The sequence below is a fragment of the Mizuhopecten yessoensis genome, unplaced genomic scaffold, assembly GCF_002113885.1.
Source record: "Mizuhopecten yessoensis strain PY_sf001 unplaced genomic scaffold, ASM211388v2 scaffold10359, whole genome shotgun sequence".
In the NCBI taxonomy this organism is placed as follows: Eukaryota; Metazoa; Mollusca; class Bivalvia; order Pectinida; family Pectinidae; genus Mizuhopecten; species Mizuhopecten yessoensis.
In genome coordinates, this window is record NW_018408507.1 from 1187355 (window position 1) to 1203475 (window position 16121).

Sequence of the window (16121 nt, forward strand, 5' to 3'; positions counted from 1 at the left end):
TTTATCTCTCTTAATTTCCGTCCTTGAAATGTATTTTATTTAGATGTTGCATGTAGATGAACAGGTAGGAAGTTGGAATACACAATCCAAACTGCGATGGATTCTCCTGGAAAATGCTCACCACACTCCCGGAGGAGGCAATATTAAAGTATGGTTTTTGTGTAACTCAAAATGATTTGAATTTTAGTGTTTTATTTTGATTTTCTCTTTGTTGAAATACAAAATTTTAACTACATGATAAGATATTAGAGAAATATATATATATATGATCTATATGTTGATGTGTGATTAACTGTTATTAATTTTACCCCTTCACAGTAGACAGAATTTTGTCTGCAAAACTCATGAAGGTTCTAAATTGTTCATCCAAATTTCATGAAACTTAACTGATGTAGTCAAACCCTTGAAAGATTCAGTTCAGTCTATATATATGTACAGAACCTGTGTACCACATCTGGTAGTTCAGTATATATATATGTACAGATCCTGTGTACCACATCTGGTAGTTCAGTCTATATATATGTACAGAACCTGTGTACCACATCTGCTAGTTCAGTCTATATATATGTACAGAACCTGTGCACCACATCTGGTAGTTCAGTCTATATATATGTACAGAACCTGTACACCACATCTGGTAGTTCAGTATATATATATGTACAGAACCTGTGCACCACATCTGGTAGTTCAGTCTATATATATGTACAGAACCTGTGTACCACATCTGGTAGTTCAGTATATATATATGTACAGAACCTGTGCACCACATCTGGTAGTCCAGTCTATATATATGTACAGAACCTGTGTACAACATCTGGTAGTTCAATCTATATATATGTACAGAACCTGTGTACCACATCTGGTAGTTCAGTATATATATATGTACAGAACCTGTGTACCACATCTGTTAGTTCAGTCTATATATATGTACAGAACCTGTGTACCCCATCTGGTAGTTCAGTCTATATATATGTACAGAACCTCTACACCACATCTGGTAGTTCAGTATATATATATGTACAGAACCTGTGCACCACATCTGGTAGTCCAGTCTATATATATGTACAGAACCTGTGTACAACATCTGGTAGTTCAATCTATATATATGTACAGAACCTGTGTACCACATCTGTTAGTTCAGTCTATATATATGTACAGAACCTGTGCACCACATCTGGTAGTCCAGTCTATATATATGTACAGAACCTGTGTACAACATCTGGTAGTTCAATCTATATATGTGTACAGAACCTGTGTACCACATCTGGTAGTTCAGTCAATATATATGTACAGAACCTGTGTACCACATCTGTTAGTTCAGTCTATATATATGTACAGAACCTGTCTACCACATCTGCTAGTTCAGTCTATATATATGTACAGAACCTGTGTACAACATCTGGTAGTTCAATCTATATATGTGTACAGAACCTGTGTACCACATCTGGTAGTTCAGTATATATATATGTCCAGAACCTGTGCACCACATCTGGTAGTTCAGTATATATATATGTACAGAACCTGTGTACCACATCTGTTAGTTCAGTCTATATATATGTACAGAACCTGTGTACAACATCTGGTAGTTCAATCTATATATGTGTACAGAACCTGTGTACCACATCTGGTAGTTCAGTCTATATATATGTACATATAGCAGTTAGGCAGTAACCATAGAATTTACTTTGTTTCAAAGTAGAAAATGTTGACATGTTATTAGGTAGAACAGAAAGAAAAATGTTCAGTCTCATACAACAGTCACAGAAAACTTACAGTGACATTTAAAATAGTTTTACAATGACTTTTCTTTTGATACCCATCCTATTTAGATATTAGATGAAAAAGTCACATGGAAAAAGGAGTCAAAAGTTGGATCAATGGAAAATGCTCGCCATGTACCTGGCGGTGGGAATCAAAGAGTATGCATTAGTTATTCTCAGTAAGCAGTAATGATAATTAAATCATTTACAAAACGTGGTGCTTTTATATTGAGTCAACAAAGAGAGGAGAGTCAATGACAACTGCAGGTGTCTGCATTTCAAACAGTGCCAAAATATATGTATGAGCGCATCATTTTCAAAACAGTCATATAGTTTTTCTTTCTCAATGTATCATCTCTTTGTACAACAGAATAACTATCTGTATGATGTTCAAATCTTTACTTTCAACTAGTAAATGAAGAGACGGACACAGAATACACTAAAATAATATCCTGTATCCGGGTTCTTTTTAGATAATAAATGAGCGAGTTTCCTGGAATACGGAGTCAAAAATAGGTTCTCTGGAAAACACTCGCCATGTACCAGGAGGTGGACATGCTCAAGTAAGGTTGAGTGATGTGTCTAACAAAATGGCTTTAATTATGTTTCCCTTTCGAAAGAAAGGAGACAAATAGTATTAGCACTGGTTCTTCTGGTTCTTGTTCTTGTTTTTCCAATATGATCTTGTTCGGGCCGTAATTTTGAAACCTTTCTTGATGAAAGTGGAAGTATACCAGCATCACCCATAGAAGATGTGCAGTGCACTGTCATTAGATCAATATGACCTTGACACAAAGTTGAAAGGTAAAATCTTGGGAACATCTTGTCCTGGCTGTACATTTAAAACCATTAAAGGTATCTCGATGAAACATGAAATTAACCTGTATCACTAATTGATAATGTGCAGTGCATTGTCATTGGGTCATTGTGACCTTGATCCCAGGGTAAAAGGTCAAATATGTGCAAATTTTTCAAGATCATCTAATCCGGGCTGTAACTTTAAAACATTTAGGATATCTAGACGATGTGCAGTGCAATGTCATGAGGTCATTATGACCTTGACCTCAAAGTCAAAGGTCAAATATGAGCAAATTTTTCAGATCTATCTTGTCTGGGATGTTTTTAGCTCACCTGCCCAAAGGGAAAGTGAGCTTATGCCATGGCGCAGTGTCCCTCGTCCGTCCGTCCATCTGTCCGTCTGTCCGTCCGTCCATCAACTTTTCCTTTAAAACGCTACTTGTCCTGAACAGCTCAGTAGATTTGGACTAGTGGTTTGGAACATCCTTAGGCCAAGGGGACTCAATTTTGTATAAACTCTGGGTCTGGCCCCCCTGGGGGCTGAGGGGCGGGGCCCAATTGGGGAAATATAGCAAATTCTTTAAAATCCTTCTTATTCTGTAGGAATGAAAGGATTTGTTCCATATTTGGTCTGAAGCATCCTTGGGGGAAGGGGAACACATGTTGTATAAACCGTGGGTCTGGCCCCTAAAATCCTTCTTCTTTTGTAGGAATGAAAAGATTTGTTCCATGCATGGATTTAGTCTGAATCATCTTTGGGTAAAGGGGAATCAACTTTGTATAAACTGTGGGTCTGACCCGGCCCCTGGGGCCTGAGGGTTGGAGCTCAATAGGAGAAACAAAATCCTTCTTATTCTGTAGGAATGAAAAGATTTGGTCCAGTTTTGGTCTGAAGCAATTTTGGGTGAAGGGGAATCAATTTTGTATAAACGGTGGGTCTGGCCCCCCTGGGGGCTGAGGGGCGGGGCCCAATAGGGGAAATATAGCAAATTCTTTAAAATCCTTCTTCTTTTGTAGGAATGAAAGGATTAGTTCCATATTTGATCAGAAGCATCCTTGGGTGAAGGGAAACAAATTTTGTATAAGCGGTGGGTCTGGCCCCCCAGGGGCCTGAGGGGCGGGGCCCAATGGGGAAACATAGCAAATTCTTTAAAATCCTTCTTCTTCTTTAGGAATGAAAGGATTTGTTCCATATTTGGCCTGAAGCATCCTTTGGTGAAGGGGAACCAATTTTGTATAACCGTGGGTCCGTAGCAGATTATTCTTTAAAATCCTTCTTCTTCTTTAGGAATGAAAGGATTTGTTACATATTTGGTCTGAAGCATCCTTTGGTGAAGGGGAACCAATTTTGTATAACCGTGGGTCCGTAGCAAATTATTCTTTAAAATCCTTCTTATTCTGTAGGAATTTTATAAACCTTTAAAATACCTAAAGGGACTCAATTTTGTTGGGTGAAGGGGAACCAATTTTGTAAAAACGGTGGGTGTGCCCCCCCCCTCCCCCCAACACACACACACACACACACAGGGGCCTGAGGGGCAGGGCCAACTAGAGGAAACATGAAGCATCCTTTGGTGAAGGGGAAATTTGTTTGTATAAACAGTAGGTGTGGCCCCCCTGGGACCTGAGGGGCGGGACCCAATAGGGAAATAGAGATAAAACATTTCAAACCCTTCTTCTGCTATAGGGATAAAGGGATTTCTTCTTCTGTACGAAGGACAGGATTTTGTTCAAATTTGGTATGAAGCATCCTTGGGTGAAGGGAAACCAATTTTGTATAAATGATGTGTCTATATATATAACCCCCCTAGAGGCAGAGAGGCAGGGCCCAATAGGGGAAGTAGAGGTAAAACCTTTAAAATCATTCTTCTGCCATAGGGATTAAGGGATTTTATCCTAATTTAGTCTGGAGCATCCTTGGGCCAAGGGGACTCAATTTTGTATAAGCACTGGGTGTGGTCTCCCAGGGGGCAGAAGGGCAGGGCCCTATAGAGAAATAGAGGTAAAACCTTTAAAACCCTTCTTCGACCAACGGGATAATAAGGGATATCATCCTTATTTAGTCTGGAGCATCCTTGGGGCAAGGGGGCTCATTTTTTTATAAACGGTGGGTATGACCCCCCCCCCTAGGGGCATAGGGGGGGGACTCTGTTTGAAGTTTGTTCTCGATATATCTCAAGTACTGTATGGATCTTTCTTAAATTTCATATGTACTTACAGCACCTACTATGGAGTGCTATATCTTTACTTCATACCAATTATTTTAAACATATTCAGGTGAGCGATACAGGCCCTCTGGTCCTCTTGTTTTGACACCATTTAAGATATTCCAATGAAACTTGAAGTATACCTGAATCACCCATAGGCGATGTGCACTACATGATCATTAGTTCATTGTGACTTTGACCTCAAGGTCAAAGATTAAAAAAGTCTAATTGTTTCAAACATTTAAAACTGTTGCCAATGAGTTATGCCCCTTTGATCAATTCCTGAAGCAGTGTCTGTTCTATATACCACAAGTATTTTTTAACGGATTAACTTTGAACTTAGTAGTAAGTTGATTTACTGTTTGAGCTGGTTGAATAGCTACCATCATTTGACTGTAATTTACTGAGTTATGCCCCCTGTATCAGTGGTTTGAATGTAATCACAATTATCTGACCATAATTGATAGAGTTATTTCCCTTGGTTTCATTAAAACAGTACTAACATGCATTCCGAGATGTTTTATTGTACTCGTTGTTCTACCAAGTAGGTTGAATTATTTCTTATTTAAAATCAGGTTTGAGTAGAAGTCATAGTGTTTTATCATCCTAGACATACAGTCATACATGTAGGCTGGATCTGCTGACTTACTCTGTATAATATATTTACAGACGCTAAATTAGTTCACTGCAAAATACTCATCATATACCTTTAGGTGGCAACCATAGAATACACTTTGTATTAAAGTAGAAAATGTTGACGTTATATTAATAGGAAGAACAGATAAATAAAATTTACATTCAGTCTCGTACAACGGAAACAAAAACCTTACAGTATTTTAAGTTCAAAATAATCTTACAATGACTTTTTTTCCAAATATCCATTCTGTTTAGATATTAGATGAAAAAGTCACATGGAAAAAGGAGTCAAAAGTTGGATCAATGAAAAATGCTCGTCATGTACCTGGCGGTGGGAATCAAAGAGTATGCATTAGTTATTCTCAATAAGCAGTAATGATACGATACATTTGTAGTCTGATATCAGGTGTACAAATTTATGAGTAGTCAATGGCAACATGTGTCAGTCTTTGTGTCTGAGTATATACTAGTGTGTCGGTCTTTGTGTCTGAGAATATACTAGTGTGTCGGTCTTTGTGTCTGAGAATATACTAGTGTGTCGGTCTTTGTGTCTGGGTATATACTAGTGTGTCGGTCTTTGTGTCCGAGTATATACTAGTGTGTCGGTCTTTGTGTCTTAGTATATACTAGTGTGTCTGTCTTTGTGTCTGAGTATATACTAGGGTGTCGGTCTTTGTGTCTGAGTATATACTAGTTCGGTCTTTGTGTCTGAGTATATACTAGTTCGGTCTTTGTGTCTGAGTATATACTAGTTTGTCGGTCTTTGTGTCTGAGTATATACTAGTTCGGTCTTTGTGTCTGAGTATATACTAGTTTGTCGGTCTTTGTGTCTGAGTATATACTAGTTTGTCGGTCTTTGTGTCTGAGTATATACTAGTTTGTCGGTCTTTGTGTCTGAGTATATACTAGTTTGTCGGTCTTTGTGTCTGAGTATATACTAGTTCGGTCTTTGTGTCTGAGTATATACTAGTTCGGTCTTTGTGTCTGAGTATATACTAGTTCGGTCTTTGTGTCTGAGTATATACTAGTGGGTCAGTCTTTGTGTCTGAGTATATACTCGTGTGTCTGTCTTTGTGTCTGAGTATATACTAGTGGGTCGATCTTTGTGTCTGAGTATATACTAGTGTGTCCGTGTTTGTGTCTGAGTATATATACTAGTGTGTCGGTCTTTGTGTCTAAGTATATACTAGTGTGTCTGTCTTTGTGTCTGAGTATATACTAGTGGGTCAGTCTTTGTGTCTGAGTATATACTAGTGTGTCTGTCTTTATGTCTGAGTATATACTAGTGTGTCAGTCTTTTTGTCTGAGTATATACTAGTGTGTCTGTCTTTATGTCTGAGTATATACTAGTGTGTCAGTCTTTTTGTCTGAGTATATACTAGTGTGTCCGTCTTTGTGTCTGAGTATATACTAGTGGGTCGATCTTTGTGTCTGAGTATATACTAGTGTGTCGTTCTTTGTGTCTGAGTATATACTAGTGTGTCGGTATTTGTGTCTGAGTATATACTAGTGTGTCGTTCTTTGTGTCTGAGTATATACTAGTGTGTCGTTCTTTGTGTCTGAGTATATACTAGTGTGTCCGTCTTTGTGTCTGAGTATATACTAGTGTGTCCGTCTTTGTGTCTGAGTATATACTAGTGGGTCAGTCTTTGTGTCTGAGTATATACTCGTGTGTCTGTCTTTGTGTCTGAGTATATACTAGTGTGTCTGAGTCAAAAGTTGGATCAATGAAAAATGCTCGTCATGTACCTGGCGGTGGGAATCAAAGAGTATGCGTTAGTTATTCTCAATAAGCAGTAATGATACGATACATTTGTAGTCTGATATCAGGTGTACAAATTTATGAGTAATCAATGGCAACATGTGTCAGTCTTTGTGTCTGAGAATATACTAGTGTGTCGGTCTTTGTGTCTGGGTATATACTAGTGTGTCGGTCTTTGTGTCCGAGTATATACTAGAGTGTCGGTCTTTGTGTCCGAGTATATACTAGTGTGTCGGTCTTTATGTCTGAGTATATACTAGTGTGTCAGTCTTTTTGTCTGAGTATATACTAGTGTGTCGGTCTATGTGTCTGAGTATATACTAGTGTGTCGGTCTATGTGTCTGAGTATATACTAGTGTGTCGGTATTTGTGTCTGAGTATATACTAGTGTGTCGGTATTTGTGTCTGAGTATATACTAGTGTGTCGTTCTTTGTGTCTGAGTATATACTAGTGTGTCTGTCTTTATGTCTGAGTATATACTAGTGTGTCTGTCTTTATGTCTGAGTATATACTAGTGTGTCAGTCTTTTTGTCTGAGTATATACTAGTGTGTCGGTCTATGTGTCTGAGTATATACTAGTGTGTCGGTATTTGTGTCTGAGTATATACTAGTGTGTCGTTCTTTGTGTCTGAGTATATACTAGTGTGTCCGTGTTTGTGTCTGAGTATATATACTAGTGTGTGGGTCTTTGTGTCTGAGTATATACTAGTGTGTCGTTCTTTGTGTCTGAGTATATACTAGTGTGTCAGTCTTTTTGTCTGAGTATATACTAGTGTGTCGGTCTATGTGTCTGAGTATATACTAGTGTGTCGGTATTTGTGTCTGAGTATATACTAGTGTGTCTGTCTTTATGTCTGAGTATATACTAGTGTGTCAGTCTTTGTGTCTGAGTCTATACTAGTGTGTCGGTCTTTGTGTCTGAGTATATACTAGTGTGTCCGTCTTTGTGTCTGAGTATATACTAGTGTGTCAGTCTTTGTGTCCGAGTATATACTAGTGTGTCGGTCTTTGTGTCCGAGTATATACTAGTGTGTCGGTCTTTGTGTCCGAGTATATACTAGTGTGTCGGTCTTTATGTCTGAGTATATACTAGTGTGTCGGTCTTTGTGTCTGAGTATATACTAGTGTGTCAGTCTTTGTGTCTTTGTATATACTAGTGTGTCGGTCTTTGTGTCTTTGTATATACTAGTGTGTTGGTCTTTGTGTCTGAGTATATACTAGTGTGTCGGTCTTTGTGTCTGAGTATATACTAGCATATGGAAAGGGAATTATAAAAGATGAAGTCAATGGAATCAAGTTGATGCAGAAAATAGAAATTCATTTTATGTAGTGTGTATGTATGTTTCATTTTTCTGGAAATATACTGCCAAACATTTCAGTCTGTAGAAAAAAGATACCTAGTACATTTGTATTTTAAGGAGGAAATTTCAAGCATACACGTTCATGATATATTGAGAGTTCTAAATCAAATTTATGAATATTGATAATTATTAAATCTCTTCTATATTTGTTATTTTCAACTGAGTCATTTGATTTTGCTCTGTCAGTATGATCTCTTTGTACAATAAAATGATTACACGTACAGTGTTAAAAACTGTTTACGATCAACTAGCAAATGAAGAAAAGGACGCAGACTACCTTGATCTTAAAACTTAAATGACATCCTGTATCCTGATTCTTTATAGATAATAAATGAGCGAGTTTCCTGGAATACAGAGTCAAAAATAGGTTCTCTGGAAAACACTCGCCATATACCAGGAGGTGGGCACGCTCAAGTAAGGTTGAGTGACGTGTCAATAACAAAATGGTTTTAAGTGATCAGTTTTTCCATTTGTTTTAACAGTTTGAACTTATTGTATAAGGAAATAAGATGAGTTATTTATCCATATGTTATCAGTAGTAAATGAGTTTTGAGAATAAAAAAGATACATTTGTATATTTGGTTTGAAGGTAAAAGAACTGAGCTAGAAATAAGGGATAGACAGGATATTAACATGTGCTTGTGACAATTTGCCATATATCCAACCATAAAGACACATGTGGTTTGAGTAAAAGTAATAGTGTTTTATCTTCTAAGACTTTTTGTACATGTAAGCTATTGACTACGGTACTCTGTAAAATATATTTACAGACACGAAATTAGTTCACTGCAAAAAACTCATCATAAACCTTTAATTGGAAATCATGGAATATACTGTGTATCAAAGTAGAAAATGTTGACGTTATATTAATAGATAAAAAAAAAAATCAATCTTGAACAACAGAAACAAAAACCTTACAATATTTTAAGTTCAAAATAATCTTACAAAGATTTTTTTCCAAACATCCATTTTGTTTAGATATTAGATGAAAAAGTCACATGGAAAAAGGAGTCAAAAGTTGGATCAATGGAAAATGCTCGCCATGTACCTGGCGGTGGGAATCAAAGAGTATGCATTAGTTATTCTCAATAAGCAGTAATGATAATTAAATTATTTTCAAAAGGGATGTGATTTATATAGGGTCAATGACAACTGCAGGTGTCTGTCTTTCAAAGTGAGCCTCAAAATATAATAACATGGATTCATTTTAGTATCAGTTTGTTTGTCTGATAAACCAATTAAAATAAAGCCAAGTGACTTTTCAGAGATGAATGTATTATATAACAGTTATGTACTTTAATGAAGAAAATAAAATTTGCTATTAATTAATGAATATACAGCTGTATATGTTTCATTTTATAGAATAACATTGAAGAAATTTTCCTGGAAATACCTGCCAATAATTAGGTCCATAGAAAATGTCTTCTATGTACCAATTGAGGAGGGAATTCTCAAGTAGGCATTTTGATGAAGATATCGACAGTTCTAAATTAAAGTTATAAACATTAATACTTATTACATTTCTGAACTGTCTTTATTTGATTTTGCTCTGTCAGTATGATCTCTTTGAACAATAAAATCATTACACGTACAATGTTTAAATCTGTTTACTAGCAAATGAAGAAAAGGACACAGAATACCTTGTTCTTAAAACTCAAATGATTTCCCTTATCCTGGTTCTTTTTAGATAATAAATGAGCGAGTTTCCTGGAATACGGAGTCTAAAATAGGTTCTCTGGAAAACACTCGCCATGTACCAGGGGGTGGACATGCTCAAGTAAGGTTGATTAGTCAAAATACTAAAAAGACTCGCTCTGAAGAATAAAAAGTTTTAGAACTAGCCATTGTTTTTATAAAGTGCTAGAAAGTTGAAAAAAGCCACATTAATCATGTAAACACCTTCATGTTCCATGGGTCTCTTGTTTCTTTTGTTGCATAAAATTGTAGATTTTTTTGGAAAATTGGCAAAAATTAGGGACCTAGGAAATGAAGAAAATAACACAGAATACATTGATTTTTAAAACTAGATGATATCCCTTATCCTGGTTCTTTTTAGATAATAAATGAGCCAGTTTCCTGGAATACAGAGTCAAAATTAGGTTCTCTGGAAAACACTCACCATATACCAGGAGGTGGGCACGCTCAAGTAAGGTTGAGTGATGTGTCTAACAAAATGGATTTAGTTAAGTGATCATTTTTTTCACAATTTTTTAACAGTTTGAACTTATTGTATTAGGAAATTAAATAAGTTACAAACCCATATGTTATAAGTTGTAAATGAGTTTTTAGAATAAAAAAGAAACATATGTATATTTGGTTTGAAGGTAAAAGAATAAGGGATAGACAGGATATTAACATGTGCTTGTGACAATTTGCCATATATCCAACCATAAAGACACATGTGGTTTGAGTAAAAGTAATAGTGTTTTATCTTCTAAGACTTTTTGTATAAGTTATACATTTTCATAAATGTTAAATTCTGTTTCTATATTTGTTGTTTCCAACTGAGTTATACATCACTTGCTTCATCAATTATAATGTTAAAATTCATTTACTATCAACTAGTAATTACTAGTTCAAGAAAAAGACAAAGAATATATTATTCTCCAAACATAAATGACATCCCTTATCCTGGTTCTTTATAGATAATAAATGAGCGAGTTTCCTGGAATACGGAGTCTAAAATAGGTTCTCTGGAAAACACTCGCCATGTACCAGGGGGTGGACATGCTCAAGTAAGGTTGATTAGTCAAAATACTAAAAAGACTCGCTCTGAAGAATAAAAGTTTTAGAACTAGCCATTGTTTTTATAAAGTGCTAGAAAGTTGAAAAAAGCCACATTAATCATGTAAACACCTTCAGGTTCCATGGGTCTCTTGTTTCTTTTGTTGCATAAAATTGCAGATTTTTTTGGAAAATTGGCAAAAATTAGGGACCTAGGAAATGAAGAAAATAACACAGAATACATTGATTTTTAAAACTAGATGATATCCCTTATCCTGGTTCTTTTTAGATAATAAATGAGCCAGTTTCCTGGAATACAGAGTCAAAATTAGGTTCTCTGGAAAACACTCGCCATGTACCAGGAGGTGGACATGCTCAAGTAAGGCTGAGTGACGTGTCAATAACAAAATGGATTTAAGTGTTCAGTTTTTTACAGTGTTTAACTAAGTTTAAACTTATTGTGTTAGGATACATGATAAGTTATTAATCAATATGTTTTCATTTTTTTTCCTTTTTTTCCCAGAAAGTTTATTTTTTGTGTACATTTTGTTGGCAGGTAGAATGAACTGAGCCACAAATTAGGGATAGGGGGTGTTAAGAGGCTTGTGACATGCCATAGATCAATCCACCAACACGCTGGTTTGAGTAAAAGATAACCAAGTGTTTTTCTTCCCAAGACTTGCAATGTATGTAAGTCTGAACTAAAGTATCTTTCATGTATAACTTATAAATTCAAACAGTCCTAATGAAAAACATAATGCACAAACTTTTTTGAATGTTTTTTTTTAAGAATCTTTGCTAAAATGATAGATAATTAAACTGATAGATAGTACGTGTTAACACATTCTAAGTTTCTTGATTAATTGAGCTCCTTAAAATTCAGGTGGGCTATTTGGGCATACCTTAAAGTACAACCTCGTTGTGACGGCGTCCTGAGGAGTCGCAAAGTATTTCTTAAGTCCTCATGGCTCATACTACTGTTAATGGAAAGGATAAAGAATGAACCCACGTCTCACAGAACACGTATGGCTTGTAGATTAGTCAATACCACATACTTTAGTATTAATTAATTAAGATCTACATGAACATCTACTTGTGACAGCACCAGGTATATAAAGCAAGAAAGACACTAGTTTTGGTGAGATATAGCATAGTATTTTATTTTCTAAGACTTGCAACATCTGTAATGAATGCTAGTTCAGACTCCTGTCAAACAACAAAAGTGAATAATAGTTCAGGCTCCTGTCAAACAACGAAAGTGAATACTAGTTCAGGCTCCTGTCAAACATCAAAAGTGAATAATAGTTCAGACTCCTGTCAAACAACAAAAGGGAATGCTAGTTCAGGCTCCTGTCAAACAACAAAAGGGAATACTAGTTCAGACTCCTGTCAAACAACAAAAGTGAATAATAGTTCAGACTCCTGTCAAACATCAATAGTGAATAATAGTTCAGACTCCTGTCAAACAACGAAAGTGAATGCTAGTTCAGGCTCCCGTCAAACAACGAAAGTGAATGCTAGTTCAGGCTCCTGTCAAACATCAAAAGTGAATAATAGTTCAGGCTCCTGTCAAACATCAAAAGTGAATAATAATTCAGACTTCTGTCAAACAACAAAAGTGAATGCTAGTTCAGACTCCTGTCAAACAACAAAAGTGAATGCTAGTTAAGGCTCCCGTCAAACAACAAAAGTGAATAATAGTTCAGACTCCTGCCAAACATCAATAATGAATAATAGTTCAGACTCCTGTCAAACAACAAAAGTAAATAATAGTTCAGACTCCTGTCAAACAACAAAAGGGAATAATAGTTCAGACTCCTGTCAAACAACAAAAGGGAATGCTAGTTCAGGCTCCTGTCAAACAACAAAAGGGAATACTAGTTCAGACTCCTGTCAAACAACAAAAGGGAATGCTAGTTCAGGCTCCTGTCAAACAACGAAAGTGAATGCTAGTTAAGGCTCCCGTCAAACAACAAAAGTGAATAATAGTTCAGACTCCTGCCAAACATCAATAATGAATAATAGTTCAGACTCCTGTCAAACAACAAAAGTAAATAATAGTTCAGACTCCTGTCAAACAACGAAAGTGAATAGTAGTTCAGTGAATGCTAGTTCAGGCTCCTGTCAAACAACGAAAGTGAATGCTAGTTAAGGCTCCTGTCAAACATCAAAAGTGAATAATAGTTCAGACTTCTGTCAAACAACAAAAGTGAATACTAGTTCAGACTCCTGTCAAACAACGAAAGTGAATAGTAGTTCAGACTTCTGTCAAACAACAAAAGTGAATAATAGTTCAGACTTCTGTCAAACAACAAAAGTGAATAATAGTTCAGACTCCTGTCAAACATCAATAGTGAATAATAGTTCAGACTTCTGTCAAACAGCAAAAGTGAATAGTAGTTCACAGAGAATCCTGGTTACTCTCATAGAAGTGGTCATTTCAAAGTAGGAACAACAGTTTAATACTGACAAGGATTGGTGACAAACTTGATTTGTTTGTTTTATTATAATTATTTTGGGTGTGACTAACTTGAAACAATTTGTTGTACATATATACCGTCAAAGTTATCACATGTTGTTATTTGTGTGAGTAACACTGGTGTTTTGGATGCTGTGCTTTAAAGATTTAAATGATTTTATAATTTCCATATTACATAAAACTTTGATCCATTAAGATTTTCACTAACTTTGTCCAGGGCATATCTTCTATACTGTTTCACCTTGAGTAACCAGATTTGGTGTGGAAGGACATTTTGGGATGGCAGAGTGCAAAAAGTAGGTCACTATGACCTCGCTGTGACCTAAGCTTCCTAACATAAGTGTACTGTTTGTTAGATAAAAAAATCATTACTCGTGAGGGACTATGGATTGCCTTGCAGTAGTTTTACCTTGTCATATATTTTTTACTTGAAAAAACTGAAAGTATTATGAAAAAATTCCTTAATGGTTGAAACTTTCACAACATGATATATCCTTGTTGAAAAGCAAAAAGCATGGGATTAACAGAAATGTTCAGTGAATCAATTTTTTTAGTACTTTATCACTGCATCTTTTGTGATGGCTAGTATAAAGGTAAGTAGAAAGCTATCTAATTGTCACAGTAGAATTTACATGAAAGGATTTTCTACAATGCAGCTATTTCCAACTTCCATTTAAAATACTGTATGGCAGGTTTATAATTTCTGTATTACCACAGATTATAGACCTAGTTACTGTATGGCAGGTTTATAATTTCTGTATTAGCACTGATTATAGACCTAGTTACTGTATGTCTGGCTTATAATATCTGTATTACCACAGATTATAGACCTAGTTACTGTATGGCAGGTTTATAATTTCTGTATTACCACAGATTATAGACCTAGTTACTGTATGACTAGTTTTTAATTTCTGTATTACCACAGATTATAGACCTAGTTACAGTATGGCTAGTTTATAATATCTGTATTACCACAGATTATAGACCTAGTTACTGTTTGTCTGGTTTATAATATCTGTATTACCACAGATTATAGACCTAGTTACTGTATGGCAAGTTTATAATTTCTTTATTACCACAGATTATAGACTGTGTTTCAGTATGACTAGTTTTTAATTTCTGTCCTACCACAGATTATAGACCTAATTACTGTATGACTAGTTTTTAATTTCTGTCCTACCACAGATTATAGACCTAATTACTGTTTGTCTTGTTTCTCATATCTGTATTACCACAGACTATAGACCTAGTTACTGTATGGCAGGGTTATAATTTCTGTATTACCATAGATTATAGACCTAGTTACAGTATGGCTAGTTTTTAATTTCTGTATTACCACAGATTATAGACCTAGTTACTGTATGGCTAGTTTATAATTTCTGTATTACCACAGATTATAGACCTAGTTACAGTATGGCTAGTTTTTAATATCTGTATTACCACTGATTATTGACCTAGTTTCTGTATGTCTGGTTTATAATTTCTGTATTACAACAGATTATAGACCTAGGTACTGTTTGTCTGGTTTATAATATCTGTATTACCACAGACTATAGACCTAGTTACTGTATGGCAGGTTTATAATTTCTGTATTAACACAGATTATAGACCTAGTTACTGTATGGCTAGTTTATAATTTCTGTATTACCACAGATTATAGACCTAGTTACTGTTTGTCTGGTTTATAATATCTGTATTACCACATATTATTGACCTAGTTACTGTATGGCAGGTTTATAATTTCTGTATTACCACAGATTATAGACCTAGTTACTGTATGTCTGGTTTATAATATCTGTTTTACCACAGATTATAGACCTAGTTACTGTATGGCAAGTTTATAATTTCTGTATTCACACAGATTATACACCTAGTTACTGTATGTCTGGTTTATAATTTCTGTATTACCACAGATTATAGACCTAGTTACAGTATGGCTAGTTTACAATTTCTGTATTACCACTATTCAAAGACCTAGTTACAGTATGGCTAATTGATAATATCTGTATTACCACTGATTATAGACCTAGTTACTGTATGGCAGGTTTATAATTTCTGTATTACCACAGATTATAGACCTAATTACTGTATGGCTAGTTTATCATTTCTGTATTACCACTGATTATAGACCTAGTTACAGTATGGCTAGTTTATAATATCTGTATTACCACTGATTATAGACCTAGTAACTTTATGTCTGGTTTAAAATTTCTGTATTACCACTGATTATAGACCTAGTTACTGTTTGTCTGGTTTAAAATTTCTGTATTACAACAGATTATAGATCTAGACCTAGTTACAATATGGCTGGTTTATAATTTCTGTATTACCACAGATTATAGACCTAGTTACTGTATGGCAGGTTTATAATTTCTGTATTACCACAGATTATG

General features: G+C 35.4%; 2 protein-coding genes across 5 annotated transcripts in view; both read left to right on the forward strand.

The window, feature by feature from the left end:
- The window catches only part of LOC110460313 (microtubule-associated protein 4-like), a 203381-nt gene that overhangs the window by 132281 nt on the left and 54979 nt on the right, over positions 1-16121 (forward strand). The gene's annotated exons all lie outside the window — the stretch shown is intronic.
- On the forward strand, positions 7126-9947 carry LOC110460316 (microtubule-associated protein tau-like). The gene is made up of 4 exons (XM_021513154.1): positions 7126-7170; positions 8850-8939; positions 9504-9593; positions 9888-9947. Exons 1-4 carry the CDS (start codon positions 7129-7131, stop codon positions 9930-9932), a joined length of 267 nt encoding a protein of 88 aa, XP_021368829.1. The 5' UTR covers positions 7126-7128; the 3' UTR covers positions 9933-9947.